At 41.0% G+C, this 22154-nt stretch overlaps 1 protein-coding gene across 2 annotated transcripts; it reads left to right on the top strand.

The window, feature by feature from the left end:
• Window positions 1–1128: 1128 nt before the first annotated feature.
• SLITRK4 (SLIT and NTRK like family member 4) lies at window positions 1129–9188 on the top strand. Of its 2 annotated transcripts, none has more exons than XM_016944338.4 (2): window positions 1129–1496; window positions 6129–9188. In XM_016944338.4, exon 2 carries the CDS (start codon window positions 6179–6181, stop codon window positions 8690–8692), a length of 2514 nt encoding a protein of 837 aa, XP_016799827.1. In that variant the 5' UTR covers window positions 1129–1496; window positions 6129–6178; the 3' UTR covers window positions 8693–9188. The 2 variants fall into 2 exon arrangements, with proteins under 2 accessions (XP_016799827.1, XP_016799828.1); XM_016944339.4 differs by lacking the exon at window positions 1129–1496 and adding an exon at window positions 2114–2354.
• The last annotated feature ends 12966 nt before the right edge of the window (window positions 9189–22154 follow it).

Genomic DNA, 22154 nt, shown 5'->3' with positions numbered 1-22154 from the left:
GAAAAACAATGAAACATGTATATGAATGACTACTATAGATGATACAGAAGGTAGGCCATTATTCACAAATAATGCAATAAATCCTTTGCCCATCAGATGTTTCTACCTAGATTTGGGGCCTTTAAACATCAACCAATTATGGTAAATGTTTAACTGTAGGAGTTCAGGCAGACAGCCAAATTCTGGTTTCAAAGCTGTTGCTAGTTTTAGCTTAAAGATTTTTATTTTTTTTCATTTTTAAGCAAGAACATTTCTGGATACCGGTTGTGCTCTATTGTGGCTAGAGCCGCTGGGATTTGAATAAGTAAATTGGGCAGCACACTGGTCCTGAAGAAATGGGCCTGGCAGTATTACCTGAATGTGGCAAATTATAGGCTACCAAGAGTCCTAGGGAAATACTTCCCATTTATAACTTAGCTCTACTTACCTAAAGCTAGTTTATTCCCACAGACACGAAGAGAGAGAGAGTTGTTTTTCTTAGCCAAGCTCCTACAAAAAACAGCAAGGTTGGGGGATGGGAGCACATCCAATGTTTATGCCTTTTGTTTAGGAAAGCCAGGTATCTGAAATACATACATGATAGCCAACTCCTCTGCTCCCCTCCCCCAGGTTTATTTATTTTCTTAACAAGCTTATTAACGAAATCATCAATTTGCATGAAACTGGTTTGAACATTGGCCCTTCCTCAGAATATTTCTTATCTCTTGTGGAAGCACCAACAAATGGGTAGAAGAAGGGGCCTAGACAATCCACACGTTGGATTTGCAGCCACTGGATATTTCAGATTCAGCTGCTAAAGCCTCTTTGGTATAGACAATGAGGGGCGACTGAAGTGACTTTTCTTAGTCCATTTCCTCTCCTTCTCCCCGTCTCCCGAAGGTACTCCGTGGGTCCCTTCCCTTTCTCTCTTCACAGTCCCTCCTGAGCAGTCCCAAAGCTTCAAACCTTGTTCTCCAACCCCCTTTCCCTAATGTCTCCCAACTACCACCCCCTTCCCCAATCAAACTCCCCTCCCGGTCACCACCAAAGCCCGGAGAAGTGGAACGCACACAATGCCTCCCTTATAGGGCTTGAGCTGGGAACTGGGCATGCTCAGTAGCCAAAGTAGATTTTTTTTTTTTTTCTTTTGGTCGCAAGTGCGGCATCTCTCCCAGTCCCACGCCTCTCTTTCCTCAACCCCTATCCCCTATCCCCTATCCCCACCCCCAGCTCCAAGATCATCCGGCTTAACCCATTCTGCACCAAAGGCCCACGGAGTTCTAAGGTGCGGATAATTAACCCGTCTCCTTCTAACCCGGCTAAATAGTCTCACTTTAGGCTAAAGCCTCACACTTTCGCCTTAAAGCCCCTGGCCCCTTACGCGCAGACAGGTAGGGGGAGTGCGAATACTACTGGATCCTAGGAAATCGGTTCCCAAGAAGGCTCCTTCCAGGATCGACCGCTACGGAGAAGTATTCCAGGAGCCCTCCGTTCTGCGGGGTGACTATTAGCCAAAGGTACCGTACCCGTGATACAAAATCCAAGTATGATTGTTGCATTTGAATGTCATTGTTGTTGACTCATTCCCCTCCATCCTGTAATTATTCAATTCCGCGTAGACTCGACGACCCTATCGATCTCCCTCGGCTCCCCTCCCCCAAGGCTCTCCAGTGTTTCTTTGGCTTTTCCTGGCTTCTTGGTTGCTCTCTCAAAGGAATGCCCCGTGTGTGTGTGTGTGTGTGTGTGTGTGTGTGTTCCTTCGTTATTAGGGGACTGGAAGAGAAGAAAAGGGCTCGAGTGTGTGTGTATGTGGTGGGGGGGATGGAGGCGAGTGCGCCCTTGTTAGAGGACTGGGGTCTCCACGCCTGAGGAAAGGGGTCGCTCCTCCCTAGGGAATGTTTTAGGCAAAAAGAGGGGGCGGATGCCGGGAGGAAAGCGCGCTGTCTTTCTGGGTGTGTGGGTAGAAGAGGAATCAAATGGGCATGTCTGGATGGGGGACGGGGGTAGGAGCTCAGGAATGTGAGGGGGTCAAAGTGGTCGAGTGTTGGGAGGAAGGACTGCTTGTGTGCGGGGTGGGGGGGGGGTGGTGGAGAGCGGGGGCGGGGATTCAGCGCGTGTATGTAAAGGTGCAGCCCGTGTGCTAGGCGCTGGGTGCGCGCGCGGTGTCTGCTCGGGTGCGCGCGCGCGCCGCTGCCCGCCTGCCCGCCTGCCCGCCTGCCCGCCTGCCCGCCTGCTCGCCTGCTGGGGCTGCTCCGTGGGTTTGACGGGCGAGCGGGCGCGGAGGAGCTCTGTCCGGAATCACATAGATACCATCGTGGAAACAGCAGCGCAGGTCACGGCGCCGCGGGCCCTGCACCAGACGCTGGGCTCTAGAGGTGGGTGAATTTTCAGCGGGGGCTGCACAAGCTGCACCGACACGCGTGCTGCCTCTTCCCCGCTCAGCTCAGTAGCGCGTGTGCGTGCGTGTGTGTGTGTGTGTGTGTGAGAGAGAGAGACAGAGAGAGACAGAGAGAGAGAGAGAGAGAGAGACAGAGAGAGAGGGAGAGAGAGATCTCGCGCGCGCGCACGCGCGCCGAGGGGGCAGGTAGCTTATTATTTTTAGTTTGGGTCCTGTTGGTTTGGGGCCGGTTGAGTGGCCAAAGTGGCCGAGGTGGCTAATCCTGCCCTCCACCTCCCACTTGCGTGCCTGCGACGCGGTCTCATGCCGCTGAGGACCGGAAAGGATCCGGGTGTCCTTGGCATCGCTGCCCGCCCCCCCCCCACCATACCCCAAGCGGCCAGGGCGGCGGGGCAAGCTGTACAGGTCTCGGGTGGCTCCGGCTGTCGGGCCGCTGGGCTGGGTTGGGCTTTATTTTTGCACCCCACTCGCAGCCACTTTCCGCAGACGTGGATCTGAGGCTCGGGGCAGTGGCCCGCGGGTTGGTCGGAGATTGCTAGCGCTCGGCAAGACTAGGAATACCAGAGGAAGAGCCGGTGGGTAACTCTAAAAGCTCTGCAAAGCCAGGCGAGCGCTGCCAGCGCGACTTCGCAAGGTGCCTAAATGTTGAGCTGATTTCTGGCATGGTGAGAGCAGGATTTTTGTAGCTGGCCAGGGAGGGAGAACAGGCAAGGGGGAGCCTGGGCCGCCGCTCGCAGCCACAAAACCACAGGGTCACTCTGCCCGTGGCAAGCAGGTCAGTGACTCCCTAGTGCCAACGTCTTCGAGGCGGCCTGATCTGGCCTCTCTTCCTCCTCACCCACCGCACGCCTGGGTCTAGAGAGGTCCACTGAAACTCCGGCAGCTGCCCCTTGTGGGACGGGAGCGCGCGGAGAAATGTGTGAGCGGCGGGACTGAAGGCCCCCGCGACATCCCGCGCGGTACCCCGCCTCCGCTACACGGACCGCCAGGCTGCTGCTTGGGCCCCTGACGCGGAGGGGGCTGAGCGCCGGCTCCGGGAACAGGGATGCGGCAAAACATTGCGGTACGCGCCAGCAGCCCCTCCAGCCTCCTCGCCGCCCGCCCGAGGTAGCGCACCCGGGCGGCAATGGCCGGGTCTCTCCGCGAACCTCTTCCACCTCCATCCGAGCCTTAGGCGGGCCAGCGGGGTTTCCCGAGTGAGCTCTCCGGGAGCCACCTCGGCCCACCGCCCTGCAGCCCATCAGTGTTCTGCCCCCCTCAGGCCGCTTCTCTCCTCCCAGTCGCGGAGTGCCAGGCGCTGCACTCCGGTGGATGCAGGATTTGTTTTTGGTAGGGCTAGGTTTGTTCAGTCCTGGCCGGTCGTGAGAGCCAAGGGTCTTTCAGGGCACCGAGAGGAAGACGGAGAGACCGAGAGGGAGACGGACAGCTCCCGGCAGCCACAGAGAAGGCTCTTGGTACCCAGCTGGTACTTTGTGGGCTTTTTCTTTTCTTTTTTGCGTTTTTCCCTTGATGTTTAAATGTGCATGTTTCAGTGGTACCACGCGAGTGTGAGGCTTTCTTCGCATACATTCAGTGCTCCCTTTACCCTCTTTGTAGCTCCCTTCTCCGAGTTCTTTTTCTTCCTTTCTCCACATTTCCATGGTCTCTTGCCCTTTCAGTACCTCTTTTCCTCTCTCCTTGGTGGACCAACTGGACTCTTTCTCTCTCTTGCCTGCCCCTCCAGCTGCTTGTGGCTTCCTCTGTTTCACAAGAGCTGCATTTGGGAACTTCCTGGCTCGTACTAGTGCCTTTTCCCCCCTTGCTACTTAAAGTAGCAATCACCAGGAGGAGGGCAGCTCCTTATGTGAGATTCCTGGTTCTTGTTTTTGTACTGAATTCGGATTATAAGGATTTTTTTTTTTCTGCGTTTGGATTTTAGTTTGGTTGCTTTTGGGTTTCTTTGTTTTGAGGTGGGTGGGGTGGTGGTTTAGTAACAAGAAATGACTCAACTGAACCAAAATAGCTGTTGAAAACCACATTCATAACAAGGCAAAAAATATCAAGTGAAATTTTGATTTTACAATGAAAGTTGCTTTAGGTGATGTCATAGTTAAGAATTATGACTTCTTTTTGCAATGCCAATCATGCTCTCATGGTGAATAGGGGAAATGCACGTCTATATGGCAGCCAAATAGCATCTCAGCAGTGCTGGCTGTATTCTGAACCAAACTACTTAAAATGCAAATCCTCCTGGGTCATGGCTAATGGATTGTCTACCTTGAGACATGTTCGGTTTTACCACTAGCTGATTCCTCGTGGGTAAAATAAACAAAGGAGTTTCTGTGCGACACTTCTTTCTTTGCATCACTTCCTTGTTGTGTGTTCCTGGGTATTTTATGTATTTAATTAATATTTGGAGGTAACGATATTGAAATTGCACCCAGCTTCCCATTCACAATGGAAAAGACTAATATTGCTAAAATAGTATCAATAAAATGCACTCTGCTTGTGTTGTTTAATCTTTTCCAGGAAGCATCGTGTATGTTTGTGTATATATGCGGTATTTAAGGACCTGAATACGATGAGTTATTTTGCTAAGCATTAAACTCTACCAACAAGTGATTCTTTATGCGTTTATAGTCAGGGACATGGGGTGGTAATATTAGGAAGGGCGGGTGGGTGTTTGGAACTGATGATTTTAGGACGAAAAATGTGCTGTACTGAACATATTTGGTGCTGTAGAAAAAGCTACTCAGAGATTGTGTTGTGTGAACTCCTCTTCCTCAGCAGTTGCAGTCTGTGGTCAAAGTGAAAGAGATAAAGCAGTTAAGCCGAGGATCAGTCGGACCTGGGTTCAAAATGGTAAATAAAGATGTGGGAGAGGGCCAGGGAGGCAAGAGAGCCAGTTCTCAAAGTGGAAAGACTGCCTGGAGATCAGCTAAGCAATGCAGGAGTAAGCAGGTTACTCTGCTGCTTTCAGAGGCTCAAAGACAAAAGGCTTTTTGCTCCCTCTTTGGGAGATGACTGACAGAAATTAGAGACTGTTTATTTACCAGAAAATAAAATTTGGCCATCCCTTACTCAGTTGTTTTTCTAGAACCGCACAGCGTCATCTGTGTCTTTGAAGGCAGCAGTGTACAGGAGTAAACCGATTGACAGCAATGAACTTACCTATGGGGCTACAGCACAAGCAAATCTCTTCCCAGGTCACTGTTCCTTAGTCTTTTAACAGTCCCCGCTACAGCAGCCCAATCCTCCCATTTCCATCCTCCAGTGAACTCTGGGCTCTAATGTTTTTGTTTTTTTTTTTTTTTAATTCAGCCTCTCTATCTAGCTGAAGCTTAGAGAATAAATATCCACTAATCAAAATGGCTTTGTGGTACAAACTCGATGGCATACTTGATGGTCTCGGTCATTTGAAGTGCAAGTAGGAAGCTTAAGGCCTGTGTTCAAGGGCAGAGTTTGACGGTCCACGTGGAAAAAATATTTTCAGATTGTAAGAAAGATTTAAGCATGATTGATAATATATTTTCCTATTGTTAGTTGTGTGTTCTGCACATGTGAATTTGGTATAAACCACAGGTATGGAAAATAAAATGTATGGCAGTTTTAGTGGTTATTATTGTTGACTGAGTGAGACTATTTGGAGGTTTGATTGCCTTAAAAATACAACTCTGGTAATTATAGCCATGTGTTCACTATGGTATGATTTAAATACAAGTAATTTTTCAAGTAATGACCATTGAAAAAATGTTTTCTTTTTATTTTTTAGATTATTTCTCTTTATTCAGAAGCATACAGTTGTTTGCTGATTGCAAGAAGATGTTTCTTTGGCTGTTTCTGATTTTGTCAGCCCTGATTTCTTCGACAAATGCAGATTCTGACATATCGGTGGAAATTTGCAATGTGTGTTCCTGTGTGTCAGTTGAGAATGTGCTCTATGTCAACTGTGAGAAGGTTTCAGTCTACAGACCAAATCAGCTGAAACCACCTTGGTCTAATTTTTATCACCTCAATTTCCAAAATAATTTTTTAAATATTCTGTATCCAAATACATTCTTGAATTTTTCACATGCAGTCTCCCTGCATCTGGGGAATAATAAACTGCAGAACATTGAGGGAGGAGCCTTTCTTGGGCTCAGTGCATTAAAGCAGTTGCACTTGAACAACAATGAATTAAAGATTCTCCGAGCTGACACTTTCCTTGGCATAGAGAACTTGGAGTATCTCCAGGCTGACTACAATTTAATCAAGTATATTGAACGAGGAGCCTTCAATAAGCTCCACAAACTGAAAGTTCTCATTCTTAATGACAATCTGATTTCATTCCTTCCTGATAATATTTTCCGATTCGCATCTTTGACCCATCTGGATATACGAGGGAACAGAATCCAGAAGCTCCCTTATATCGGGGTTCTGGAACACATTGGCCGTGTCGTTGAATTGCAACTGGAAGATAACCCTTGGAACTGTAGCTGTGATTTATTGCCCTTAAAAGCTTGGCTGGAGAACATGCCATATAACATTTACATAGGAGAAGCTATCTGTGAAACTCCCAGTGACTTATATGGAAGGCTTTTAAAAGAAACCAACAAACAAGAACTGTGTCCCATGGGCACCGGCAGTGATTTTGATGTGCGCATCCTGCCTCCATCTCAGCTGGAAAATGGCTACACCACTCCCAATGGTCACACTACCCAAACATCTTTACACAGATTAGTAACTAAACCACCAAAAACAACAAATCCTTCCAAGATCTCTGGAATCGTTGCAGGCAAAGCCCTCTCCAACCGCAATCTCAGTCAGATTGTGTCTTACCAAACAAGGGTGCCTCCTCTAACACCTTGCCCGGCACCTTGCTTCTGCAAAACACACCCTTCAGATTTGGGACTAAGTGTGAACTGCCAAGAGAAAAATATACAGTCTATGTCTGAACTGATACCGAAACCTTTAAATGCGAAGAAGCTGCACGTCAATGGCAATAGCATCAAGGATGTGGATGTATCAGACTTCACTGACTTTGAAGGACTGGATTTGCTTCATTTAGGCAGCAATCAAATTACAGTGATTAAGGGAGACGTATTTCACAATCTCACTAATTTACGCAGGCTATATCTCAATGGCAATCAAATTGAAAGACTCTATCCTGAAATATTTTCAGGTCTTCATAACCTGCAGTATCTGTATTTGGAATACAATTTGATTAAGGAAATCTCAGCAGGCACCTTTGACTCCATGCCAAACTTGCAGTTACTGTACTTAAACAATAATCTCCTAAAGAGCCTGCCTGTTTACATCTTTTCCGGAGCACCCTTAGCTAGACTGAACCTGAGGAACAACAAATTCATGTACCTGCCTGTCAGTGGGGTCCTTGATCAGTTGCAATCTCTTACACAGATTGACTTGGAGGGCAACCCATGGGACTGTACTTGTGACTTGGTGGCATTAAAGCTGTGGGTGGAGAAGTTGAGCGACGGGATTGTTGTGAAAGAACTGAAATGTGAGACGCCTGTTCAGTTTGCCAACATTGAACTGAAGTCCCTCAAAAATGAAATCTTATGTCCCAAACTTTTAAATAAGCCGTCTGCACCATTCACAAGCCCTGCACCTGCCATTACATTCACCACTCCTTTGGGTCCCATTCGAAGTCCTCCTGGTGGGCCAGTGCCTCTGTCTATTTTAATCTTAAGTATCTTAGTGGTCCTCATTTTAACGGTGTTTGTTGCTTTTTGCCTTCTTGTTTTTGTCCTGCGACGCAACAAGAAACCCACAGTGAAGCACGAAGGCCTGGGGAATCCTGACTGTGGCTCCATGCAGCTGCAGCTAAGGAAGCATGACCACAAAACCAATAAAAAAGATGGACTGAGCACAGAAGCTTTCATTCCACAAACTATAGAACAGATGAGCAAGAGCCACACTTGTGGCTTGAAAGAGTCAGAAACTGGGTTCATGTTTTCAGATCCTCCAGGACAGAAAGTTGTTATGAGAAATGTGGCCGACAAGGAGAAAGATTTATTACATGTAGATACCAGGAAGAGACTGAGCACAATTGATGAGCTGGATGAATTATTCCCTAGCAGGGATTCCAATGTGTTTATTCAGAATTTTCTTGAAAGCAAAAAGGAGTATAATAGCATAGGTGTCAGTGGCTTTGAGATCCGCTATCCAGAAAAACAACCAGACAAAAAAAATAAGAAGTCACTGATAGGTGGCAACCACAGTAAAATTGTTGTGGAACAAAGGAAGAGTGAGTATTTTGAACTGAAGGCGAAACTGCAGAGTTCCCCTGACTACCTACAGGTCCTTGAGGAGCAAACAGCTTTGAACAAGATCTAGGTCATGTAATCTTACTTCATACAGAGGACATTTATTTAATGATGAAAGTGCCTTTTGTTGACTTCTAACTTCCAAATACTATATTATCAATAGGCATGGAGGCAGGTGTTTCCAAGGGTGTCTCATTAACTGTAGCTGCAAAGATGTGTCAAGTAGAAGAGAATTTGTTTAATAGATTTTACTACATAAAACCTATACTGTGGAGTCCTGTGGGGATACTGCAAACTCTATTGCCAAAGGGATGCTTTATACACATAATACTGAATTTAACCTCAAGAGGCAAATCTGTTTTGTACCCCAATGCAAAACCTTCGTCTCTTTGTGCTTTGTAAAGCAAACTCAAGAAAACTGGTACACCTGTACCAGCTGGGTCCTTTATCTTGCACGTAGATTAAGTTGGTGGAACTGGAATAATCCTTTTGATTTGTGGCATTGTAACAACTCCGTGTAAAGATTATCTGAAAAGTAAAAAAAAAAAAAAAAAAAAAAAAAAAAAGCATGCAAAGAGAGAACACTCGATAGTATTTGTAAATTGGTAACCTTTATGGCCTGCATCTTGAAACCGCTGGATTTATAATGTTAATTTGTGCAAATACTTGTTTAAAATATAACATACATTACATAACTATAAAATAAATTTGAACACTTTAAGCATTACCTGTCTATACATAAAAATCTAAAAGAAAAAATCAACGTGAGTTAGATAGCATTTGTGATGATCTGAAGAAATATGTGACGTTTATCAGAATTAAACATGGCTCAAATTAAACTAACACTAGAGTTTGTTCTCAGTTACGTGAAACACCCACAATCCTTCAAGGTTGTCCAAAATAAGCAGAGTGCTTACTGTGTGAGCGCACCCAAAGCTATTTTTGTAACATAATTCATATTTATGAAGTACTTTGTATACTAAATAGGAAAATATGTACTCCTTAATATGTATTTAATATGCCTGACTTGTTTTCCTGATCACAGTGAATTTATCAGTAAGTATAAATGTAGACAGAAAGAAATATACTAAACTGAAACAAGCTGGTGTGAACAGAAATATTCTGGATTTTGTGATCAGGTGTAACTTAAAAACAAAAAAATTTAAAAACAAACAGAAAAGAAAAAAATACAAAAGAACAGTCGATTCTGTGCTATTCTTGTGAATTTAGCGTATTATCTTCAGATTTGTTACCAATTGTGCATTCAAAAATAAGTTCCTTAGTTTTCTAGTATTGTGTCTGGGGCAGTTGTTATTTGCCATCGGTTGTCTTGCTTTTCAGGATTCTATGAGCTTAATTCAAATAGTTTTCGCTACAAGTATTTAAAAAATAATGAATAAGGTTAATAGTTATATCTTGTATGCATCAGTATCCTGTTCTTTCATCATTCAGACTACTATCAGATAATCTAGTAGAACTGTAAACATCATGGTAATCTTGGCTATGAAAGCCACACTGTAAAAATGCTTGCATTGGTTTCAGATGAGTTCGCAGTCTGCAACTACAAATGATATGCCCCTGTGTTTGCTTTTGCTAAGACCTAAGTCAAAATTTGTTAAAGGAATAAAGTAACTGATAATGGGTGATGTCGGAACTTTTGTAGGAGCTCCCGATTAACAAAGTGATATTCAGAAACACATTGTCTTCTTGGCCTGCCTGCATATATATATATAGATATATAGATATATATAGATATACATATATATATGTGTGTGTGTATATATATATAGTGTGTGTGTGTGTGCGTGTGTGAGAGTGTGTGTCCTATCTCTTATAATTACCTTATGAATCAGTAAGATAACCAAGAAGGTAAACATAGCCATTCCTCATGATTGCAAGTGGCATATTTTTTCTGTTGCAGCTTCCAAAATGATACTGTGTTTATAGTTGCAGTAGCTGTTCCTTTATTAATCACTAATTTCAGGGCTTTATGTGTTTGTTGCAAGACAAAAAAAAGAAGCTTGGCTTTCTTGGGTGTGTGTGTATGTGTGTGTGTGTCTGAGTGTGTGTGTATATATATATGTGGGTATATATTCATACATATAGATAATCTGGAAATCTTTTTTCAATAGCAAAAACCGTCTCCATGTGTATGTGCTGGTGCTCTTAAAACTTTAGTGTGTAATTTTAATTTTTATGACATCTGTGAAAACTTTATATGAATATAAAATAATTCAAACAAATAATTGCTTTCTGATCTTGAAAGAAAAGACAAGATGTGTGCCCAACAGCGTTTTTCATCTACAATTTCATAAGGACTTTTGATATGCCATTACCATGCATGCACACATCCATGGATTAAAGGGCTCCTAATGTATACTGACAGGATAAAGATGCAAAGGCTTCAAAGAAAGTGTTTTAGTTTAGTCTGTCAATAAAGTATGGCTTGAAGGATCTTAAATAGACACTTATAGGAGGAATCAGAAAGTTCCATTCATGGTCTGGGGATAATAGGTCATTTGAATGATACTTTTATTCAGTGTGGTGATGTTCTGAAGATGTTTCAAGGTTTCTGCAGAATTCTCAATGGCAAGAGTACCTGCCACCATCTCAAAAGCTTGCTGTAGCATATTGGCTATCTCATACTCTTCTGCTAAAAGGTATAAATGTTCAACTTTTTTTAAAAAGTAATTTAACGTATGTGGTTATTTGGAGGTTCAAATTGTAAATGAAAGTAACAAATTCTTGGTTAAGGCTAATATATTTTCCTTAACTAAAGTCATTGTGCCTACATTATGTAGTGTATACAATTTTGCACCTGTCTCTCATTAGTTCTAGTTGTACATTTTATGATAATGTAGTTAGGTATAAGTTTTGAGTTGAGTACAAGAACAGTTAAAATACTGTATCTACATTTTGTTGGCTTCAACTATAACCTTGATGTTAGTTTAACCCCTGGAGGTATGATATGTACATCAGTACAGCATTTTTAGTGGAACTTGGATGCAAACCTATAAAATCCAAGAAGTGCTCATTTCTAATGTGGGCTGACACATCATGGGCTTCTTGGCACAATATTCATGGGTATGGACTACGTTAGAATGATTGCAAACAAATTTAGATCTTATGAAATCAGTGAAGGGGTTGAGATAATATATTGTGTCCATGTAATATAAATCAAGTTTTAAATTATTTTTTTATGAAATCAATAAAGATGATTCAATTCTTTAAAAGTAAGTCTTTGTGTAATTTTATGAGAAAGCAGCTATTAAAGTAGAGTGATTCAAGTCTATAAGGCAATTTATATTCTATATTTAGTTTTTCATTCTGAATAGACTGAAAAAATATATGAATTAGAAATTTATTTAAGACCATCTTTCTTTTGTTGCTTTTTTTAAACATTTACTTTTCTTTAAGCCATAAGGATGCATAAATTATACAGGGCATGACCTTATGAGTAACATCAACAGGTATTTCAGAAATAACAGAACACGTCTAGAAATGTATGGTGGTAATATTAATCTATAATATTTTTTGCATGATTTGTACATTGACATTGTATGAAATGAGCACACTGAGGTTTTTTTGTTGTTACTGTCGCATCCAAAGAGTTGGGGAGAAACTATATTAAGAATGTATTTATAATCACTATTTTAAAATAAAGTAAAAAAAAATATTGTATTGTTTTTACCCTGATTTGATTATCAGTATTTTAGGTTAATTTGTAAGAGAAAAATCAAGTAATGCTGTAAAAGCTCATGTAAATCACAGAAAAGAACTGTTTTAATGACTTTTGTTTGCTTTTAATAACATCAAGGTATTAGAATTTATTAATTGCCATTTTTATGAAAGTATTAATAAAATTGTTTGCTACAATGATATTTCTGAAGCCACAGTTTGTTAAATATATTTGTATTTCCATTATTTTTCAGAAAAATATAAAGCAGTAACCAAACTGATCATTTCACCCAGATTTGAGGGTAAGATATAGCTTTAGACTACTGTTTATATTCAACTTAACTGCTAAATCTCTGTTAAAAAAAAAATGCTTTCTTTAGAAACATATTTTCAATCTGTGTTCCTTCCCACTGGCAGCCCCTTTGGAGAAGAGTCTGACAGTGCCAAGATCAACATGCTTTGATTCTTGCCCATTCTTTTGAATCAGTTGGATTCTGACATAACTTCAGATAAGCAAATACTAATATTCAGTCTTAACTATCTGCTCAAATACTTTTAGAAAACCTTCAGTACCTCTGTATTCCATTGCCAGTTTGCCTGGTTACAGGTTAGTTACCCACTTATGGAGTGAATTGTGATTTGTATTTGGTTCTTTTAAAGATGACCAAAATTATCAATCCACGACTTTACCCAAATTATTACTGTTGTGGAAAATGAACTAATTGCATTACGGTTAACTTGAGGGCAGAAATGAATGTAACTGACTATATTGACCAATACAGTGGGTTTAAGGTTCATATATTTATGGTAAGAAAAGTAAACACAGAAACAGAGAGAGAGAGAATATAAATTAAGATTGTTGTTGCTTTACACGTATACATAGGTATGCTGAAGGTGTGAACAGTATAGATAGCCTATGCAAGTACTTTTAGACTAAATGCCTTAGGCATCTGAGGAGATACACCATAGGATTGTGTTATTTTATTTATTTATGAGTACTGAGCACAGAGCTTTGGGTTCCAGCCACTTCTGTTATGTAGACAAGTGGCATCAAATCAAGGTTTGGCATCATTTCTAGTGCTCATCCAATTAGTCACTGTGGTCAGATGGGCTGAACTAAAATATCCTGTTTGTGGCTTCACTTACCTAGAATAACGGGTGACATATATCAAGTTCACCTGATAATTGTTAACTCTCAATTTCAGATTTCCTAAGGATCTATTCTTTGTTAATTTAAAAGCTAATGGGAACTCAAATGAATTTTAATAACTTACTTTGTACAAAACTGCCCTTAATCTAATTTGGAATTTTATTTTGTTTTATTTATTTATTTATTTATTTAATGTCTTTTTAGTTTCTACTGGTTGATAGGATTGTGTTTTAAAAGGGAAAATCGAGGAAGGGAAATTGTGTTGTTTATCTTATATGAAATGATGGGTTTTTTTAATTTTTAAAAATTATTTTAACCTGTTGTTCTTATGTCTACAGGGGGAAAATAAAGTAGGGCTCTGAGGCATTTGAATATTTTAGACCAAATAATTGCTATTGAGAATAAAGATTCAAGCTTCTCATTAATCCATAATTGACATTTCCACTGACTGTAGGATGCAGAACCAGGAGAGAATTACTCAACCCTCCACTTTAGTTTACTTTTGTAGACACTGCCTAAATAGAAATAGAAATTCTGGTGATTTCAATAACATCAAAAATGACAAATTACCTGTTTAACTTAAAAAGGTCATGAATGAGGCCTTCAGAGAAATAATATTAATAATATAATGAATAACCATAGAGCAGTGCCTTTAAATTAGCCATAGGAAGGAAATAGTCTTTTTAAGTTTCTGAACAATATATTTCTCTTACTTGGCACCTCACAAATACTAGATCATGTCAGACGCTGCTGGTTAATAGCTGCAGGAAGGCATGTTGTGCAGTGGATATTGCTCATGGAAGTGTGTGAAATCATAGTAAGCTTTGTTCTCCCTGCTAAGACTTGCTATGTATATTTCCATCATTGTTTCATGTAAACTGAACCATTGTGGTGAACTTTTGGAGTTGATATGGAATCACTTTAATGCTGTTTTCACAAATAAAAGTTTTTTCTTATAGGTCACATTTGTAGCCATTCAGTGTGTTTATTAGTGTGAAATTAGTAAAGCTCAAGCTCAAAAAGAAATGCAAATAGTCTGGTTTTTAGCTGATGCAATCAATATATTAGTTTACATGGCTAGGCCAGGTCTACCTACACACATACACATGCATACACATAAGAAAGATAGAGAGTAATGTGTGCAAATAGTGAATTATACACAAAGGGAATTATCTAGTTAATGTAAACAAAATATTTCTATCTTGACTACCTACTTGACCACCTAGATGTTTCAAATCCAAGTAGATTGGGACCTAAATATTAATTGTCCTTTTTTTTTTTTTGCCTACACTTGAAATTAAAACCTGACCACTTTGTCATATATAGTGGAAATTATGCCCAGCTTATCTCCCAAGACTTCTCTGGGTTTCAGTTATTTGTTGTCTTGAGATTTTATTTTGATTTTCTTTGTTAACATTTTTCATCACTATCATCTCCAAATTATATGCTTAATAAATGTATAGTGCTGTGTACAATTTTCAGGCAACCAGCCCAGGTGCAAATCAGTGATGCTACTACCTTTCACAAACGTTATTCAGAGAACCGTGCAGGAGCATTTAAATCCAAAATAATCCCAGGATGAGGATTTAATTAGAAATTATTGGAACAGGTATGTTTTTTTTCCCGTAAAGAAGGAAAAGTTGGTTGAAAATTATGACTAAAGAGCAGCAGGAGAACAAAGGAGTATTAAGAGAAAAAATATTTACTTATCAGATAGAATTCAGAACTTAAATACTGAACAAATGTATCATAAAATAAGTCAAACTATAGATTTCTTTCTCCTTATTATTTACCTCGGCTTTATTTCTTTTAAACAGATATGAAATCTAGGCTTTGTCAACACAATAGTAATTTATAGCTTTTATAGAATCCACTGGTCAATTAAAACATTTAATTACCTTTGCAACCCCTATGGATTTTTTTCTTAGTTGACTAACATCAAGGACTGACTGATTCTCAAAGCCTCCCAATACAGTTTTAGCTGTCAAAAAATGATAAGTAGCATTTGTGTTTAATGAGAATAAGAGGTGAAAAATGCATATCACAGAAAACCATCATGATAGGGAGCAAAATAAATTAGCACAAACATTTGGGTTCCCAGATACAAAAACTTGTGGTCAAAAAGCTGCCAGACCTTTTGGGCTGTTTTCAGAAATCTTATTTTTAAAAAGATATATCAAGTGCCTATTTCAGAAGCTATTTCCTGTACGAATCCCCAGGAAGCCATGTATCTGCCATGGATCCCCTTGCTCCATGGCAAGATGTGTCACATTTGCCAAGTCCTCCCTGCTGGAAATTTTTCTCTTCTGCTGTTACAAGCAACCAACACTGTCTATGGCATTGGCTAGCTTAGGGAGAATTTTTTCACTGTTTTTTGGTAGTTGGTGGTAATATGCACAAAAAATCTAGGAGTCTCAATACCAGCATATATTTACCTTTGTAATATTACCATACGGGAGAGCATTTGGGTCCTGTATATTTTACACATTGCATCTTTGTTTTTATTCATCAGTTGTCCTCCATCCCACAGAAGCTACTAGTTATTTTATTCATCCCTCTCTTTCAACGTAGAAGCTGATCACCATCCTGAAATCTCAGTTATTTATACAAATAATCATCACACTTCTATGTGTCCATTTCCTTCTGTAACTTCTAGAAATATAGAAAATTTAGTACAGTAAGTGATGGATTTAAAAGGAAGTCCTACTGACACACAAAAAAATCATGATATGAAGACAGAGTGACTTACCAGAAAAAAACAACTTTAGGAAGTCATTTCTTAAGTTTTAGATTTCCTTGCTTTGCAATTAGACTTCAGTGCCTTCGCTTGTGAGCTGGATCCAATGAAATCAGTTTTCACTCTGGGGCCGCGCAATAACTAGAAATGATATTATTGCTGACATGTGGGCAGGTTTGCCATGTGTTGCCATAAACATGGCTGCTATTTTCTCCTTGCACTTTCTACTTCAGAAAATATTCATTCTCTCAGATTTGGCACAGCTGCTGAAATGCTGCTGTATCAATTCTCACCATGAAAATTCAAAAAGAACTTTTTTTCTATATGTAACTGAGCAGTTACACAAAAATGTGTATTGGAAACTGGATAAAAACATCAGGATAAAGAAGATAACCAGTGTGTTCATAAGAAAAGAGGGTTTTAAGGAAGTGAAATGCAGGCATTTTATTAAAAATTACATCTACCACCTCCCTTTGAACTTGTCGACTTTTTGAAGACTCCAATGTATGCATTATAAGGGGAATAGGACTCTGTTTATACGCAGCATTTTCACTCTCTGCTCATTCTTCTTGGTTGCCTAGGCTGGGCTGCAGTGGAGAATGTGTGAACAGTAACTTTGTTTTTAAATCCCAAATGCATATATGATTTCAGTTGCTCATTTGAATATTAACACATTGGACATGGCCAGTTTCTAACATAATATTTTTACTACAGCCAGTTGAGACTTCACTGAATGACCTTTATTTCATCTTAAAGGTTATCAGAGCAGGGGTAAACTAAGAGGCTGTTGGTCAGTTTCAATGTTTAAAGACCATCACAGGAAGATTGAGTACATGTACTCCGAATTTCCAAGTCAGATTATTTGGTCCCAATTTCTTCTCTTTTGAAAGAGTAACTAGGGCTAGAGAGGGCAAGTGACTTGCCCAAGGTCAAAAAATTATTACAGCTAGTCTGGTCTAGGACCTGATTCTCCTCACTCGCAGGATCAAGTTATTTTCATTACACTGCTTTGTTTGCAAGTTCCAGAGAGGAAAATGAGCATCTGTGGGTGAAGCTTCAGGCAGACATTCCAATGCAGCATAAGGACATTTTCTGTAAGGTTTTAGAATGCTCTATAACTGGAATGAACTAGATACAAAATGCAGAGCTCTTAGTCCTTAGAAGTGTTCAAGCTGAGGATGGTTCTAACAAGGAGGATGGATGTTATTCAAGAAAATTTATTTGAATGCGAGCTTGGACTAGGTGATCTTGGAGGACACTTGAAACTCTTAAGACACCAAGGATTCTGTAGTGTATACACTATAATCATTTACCAAGCAAGTCAAAACTACCAAATATTTTTCATCTGGAATATTTAATTAATTGATCTTTGTAGTTTAATGACTAGCAGATGATCTCTACTAGTAGAATAACAAATTAATAACTCCAAAAATACCAGTTAGGTATTAGGCATCATGATAAAAGGGACATAGAGTGAAATCTCCCCCACTATATAATGTTTGTGTTTTTAAGTGTCAGCATTTCAAAAAGAATAGTCTCTGATGTTTAATTTTTTTACAAAGGAAAAACAAATTCTTTTGTACATTACACTGAAGATGGCACTGTAGTGACAACCCCACACTAGAAATGCTGAGACATGCCGGTATATGTTATTTCAATCCTCAATTTCAATTTTGAGAGTATTTCTTGAGCTTGGCAAATGGAACACAAAGGTTAATATCTTGTAACATCATCTTTGCTAATTGGAGTTGGGTGCAATTTTTTTATAATTTACTCTCAATAAGATAGAACTGAACTTTATTCCAAAGAATTGCAGTTCAGGTTGCAGCTCAACAGACTATATTCAGAATAGAAACTGCAAATTATCTGACCTGTAAAAATTATTAGAAATATTTATTTGAATTTTATTCCATAAAGATAGTTTTCTTTTTAAAAAAAAAAAAGTAAAGGGAAAATAAAACCATTCCGACCTCAAGGACAGTTTGGTCTATTTATTTGGGATGCTATTAATTTTTAAAGATTCTGGGTACACCCAGGATGACTCTGAAATGCAATTTCTAGGTTTTCTTTATTCCATCCATATCATTAACTAGAGCTCCATCGAATGTGGCTACCGTGCAATTCCTGGTCCCTTTAATCACAAAGAGTATTCCCTCAGGTACCAGCAACTCATTCAAAATTAGCAGTTTTATACTTTGGAGTCATACTTCACTTTTAAATAGTCACAGTGTTAAACATATACATAACCTCTGCCCAAGTGATTTTATGTTTTAGTAGAGAAGAATAGAAGGGAATAAAAATATTTACTTTGACTTAACACTGATGTCCAAGGCCTGTTGACCCTCCGGCCTTCCCTCTCTCTTCATCTCACATGCCTATGGATGATACCACTTTATCTGTCTGCTCCCTGTGCAGTCTCATAGCTCCTCATTCAAACATTACCTCTTGTGACAGAGGCCATATGCCCCCCCCCTCACTAAAACTGTTTCTGTTTAACAATGTTTTTTTTCTGATAATTCAAATTCAGATACCAGATTCACATGCTGCTAATTCACAGGCCCGTCAAATATGTCAGTACTCTGAGACATTTTCAAGAGAGGACATCGGCTGGGCGCGGTGGCTCACGCCTGTAATCCCAGCACTTTGGGAGGCCGAGGCGGGCGGATCACGAGGTCAGGAGATCGGGACCATCCTGGCTAACGTGGTGAAACCCCGTCTGTACTAAAAATACAAAAAATTAGCCAGGCGCGGTGGCGGGCACCTGTAGTCACAGCTACTCGGGAGGCTGAGGTGGGAGAATGGTGTGAACCCAGGAGGCGGAGCTTGCAGTGAGCCAAGATGGGGCCACTGCACTCCAGCCTGGGCGACAGTGCGAGACTCTGTCTCAAAAAAAAAAAAAAAAAAAAAAGAGAGGACATCAAGGAGTGGAAGAGGAGACCACGTTAGTCAAACAAATAATGGTGTTCCAGGCCTGGGACAAGCAGTGGACTAGGGGACCTCCTTGGTATCCTTCAGTCTTAACCATGGGTAAATCTGGTACAGTTCAGACCAATAAGGAGAGAGGCTGACTTTAACCTTCTCTCAGGAAGTCCCGTCTGGTGTCTCCTTAGTGGCTTTCATTCATTCCATATTATTCATATTAGAGTGGAAGGAGTGGGAGCCAGTTAGGTAAGGCTCTCTTGTGGAAATCACATTTAAATGAAAGTCTTGAAGGGTGAAGTTCATGAGTGGCTGAGCAGTAGGGCTGAGGAGGGCCTCTGAGGTTGAGAGAACAACATGGGCTTTGACTGCAGTGTGGGAATTAACTCACTATGTGGTACTGGTCAGGTAGGCAGTGCCTAGATCAAGGGTTGGCAAACTTTTTCAGAAATAATTTTCTGAAATAGCAAATATTTGAGGTTTTACAGACCATATTGTCCGTGCTTCGACTAGTTAACTGCTGTTGTAGCACAGAAGCAAACACAGACGACAGGTACACAAATGGATGTGACTGTGTGCCAATAAAACTTTGTTGTCCAAAATAAACTAGGGGATGGATTTGACCTACAGGCCAGAGGTGTCAACCCCTTGGCTAGATTCTGAAGGGTCTTGAAGGAGTTTTACTTTCAGGTGCTTTGGGAAGTCAATGAAGATTTTTTAAAAGCAGTGCAGTGGCATGATTAGGTTTGTTTCCAACAGACTTCCTTCTGCTTCTGGAGGCTGGACTAGAGGTGGTGAGGAGCAGAGTGTAAGTGGGGAAAGAAGTCAGGAAGCTCTTGCAATAGTGCCGACCAATTATAAACCTAATCCAAGCTAAGATGAAGGAAGAATAGGGTTGTGAGCTATATTTTGAATGTCGACTCCATAGCACTTGCCAATATACTGGATATGAAGGTCGAGGGTGACAGTGGAATCAAGGAAAACCCTGAGTTCTGTGCCATGAGCACCTGCGCTGATAAAGATGCCATTCTCTGAGATGAGGACCTCTAGGTTAGCGGTGGCTGTGGAGGGTAGACATTACGAGACAAAGAGTTTCATTTTGGTGGCCGGGCATGGTGGCTCACGCCTGTAATCCTAACACTTTAGGAAGCTGAGGTGGGCGGATTGCCTGAGCTCAGGAGTTCAAAACCACCCTGGGCAACATGGTGAAACACCATCTCTTCTAAAATAAAAAATTAGCTGGGTGTGGTGGCACGCGCCTGTAATCCTAGCTACTCAGGAGGCTGAGGCGGGAGAATCGCTTGAGCTCGGGGGACAGAGATTGCAGTGAGCCAAGATTGTGCCACTGCACTCCAGCTTGGGAGACAAGAGTGAGACTCTGTCTCAAAAAGTAAATAAATAAATAAATAAATAAATAAAATAAAGTTCCATTTTGGACGTGTTAAATTTGAAATGGCTGAGAATCTTCAAATTGTCAGATTGTTGACTTTGTTCAACAGGATCTCTGAGGAGAAGCTTAGGCCACAGACAGTATTGAGAATTATTATCGTTTTGAAACTGAAGGTCATGGAAGAAGGTCACAGAATGAAAAAAAACAAGACCCTGCAATGACTGCAGGTGCTTTAGAGCTTTCCTTTTCAGTGTCATCTGTACTGTGTGCATTCTGCATCAGAATCTCCTGAGGTGCTTGTTAACATTCAGACTCTTAGGCCCCATCCCAGACCTTCTGAGTCAAAATTTTTGTGGTCAGGACTCAAGGAATGTCCATTTTGAAGTTCTTAGGTTATTCTTATTTACATTAAACTGTGAGAGTGTCTACTGTTTAGGTAACTTAGAAGATAAAATACCCGCAAAAAAGGGAAATGGTGAGCAGACAGCATGACAGAAAACTAGGAAGCTGTGGGGTCCTGGGAGCAAAGAAAAAAAGAGCATTCCGCAAAGGACGCCGTGACTGACTATGTCCAGTGTTGCTGAGCGACAGCAGTGCTATTTAAGCATGCTTTTCTGGTATTGGCCTCACTGAGATTGCATGAAAGACTGATGTCAGAACAGCTGTGGGACTCCATTCCCTAACAAGAGACAGAATCTTGGAAAGAAAATCCACAGAGAGAAGGGATGGTGGATGAGAAATGGGAGAGAATAATCAGGACCACAGTACTGGGCAAAGTGAAAGCAAAAGATCAGTGCAAGAAAGACTTTAGGATTCCAGTGGTGAGACATGGAAACAGCAAAGCCAGCAGTAGGATTATACCCAGAGTAGGAGCTCAAAGTGAGCACCTAGAGTCAGCACCAGAGGGCAACAGGGGTGGGCTGTGGTGGAAGCTCACCAAACTCTAGCACTTTATAAATGACTTTATGTCCCATAGTCCTGCCCCAACAGAGATGAGGAACAGAGAGAGGAATCTTGGAGCTTTAGCTGTTTTCTGTGGTCTTTGAACGGAAACAAATTCGGCCAGGAAAACCCGACTACCACCCCTACTCTGTCATGGAAATTTTTCCTTAATAGAGAATGCTTTTTAAATTCAAGTTAATGCACATGCACTGAATGCCTACTATGTGTTTTCTCTGGGCTGGATGATGGAAGAGACGGGAGAGTTATACCAAGTCCCACCCAGTTCCCATGGAGCTTACAATCTAGTGGAGGAGGCAGGTATGAAAGTGACTAACTAGAATATCACATCCTTAATGCTGTAACATAAAGGGAATGTGCTGCTTGAGCAGGCGCTGAGCTATAGGGCACAAGGAAGGCTTCATGGTAGAGGTACATTATGACCTAACCTTTGAAGGACGGATTGGATTTTGATAGAAGAGGGATGTTCCAGCTGAGAGAATAGTGTGTGTAAAAGCAGAGAGGGGTGGGGAAGTTTGGTGTTCTCGGGATATTAGGTGGTTCAGTGTGGCTGGAGCATGTACCTCCTGAGGGCTGTCTCCACTGCTTACCTGCCATGTCCCTCTGACTCAAAGGGACCCCAAGCTCAAAATATGACATACTGAATTCATCATTCTCTCTGCACAGAATATTCTTCTAGTCTTTGCTATCCTAGTGGC

Source organism: Pan troglodytes, chromosome X, assembly GCF_028858775.2.
Source record: "Pan troglodytes isolate AG18354 chromosome X, NHGRI_mPanTro3-v2.0_pri, whole genome shotgun sequence".
Classification (NCBI taxonomy): domain Eukaryota; kingdom Metazoa; phylum Chordata; class Mammalia; order Primates; family Hominidae; genus Pan; species Pan troglodytes.
The sequence above is the reverse complement of the archived record's forward strand: the minus strand, read 5'-3'. Positions and strand labels throughout refer to the sequence as shown.

What these genes read in the sequence shown, in the direction of transcription:
- SLITRK4 (XM_016944338.4), top strand. Translation starts at nt 6,179, where the DNA reads ATGTTTCTTTGGCTGTTTCTGATTTTGTCAGCCCTGATTTCTTCGACA.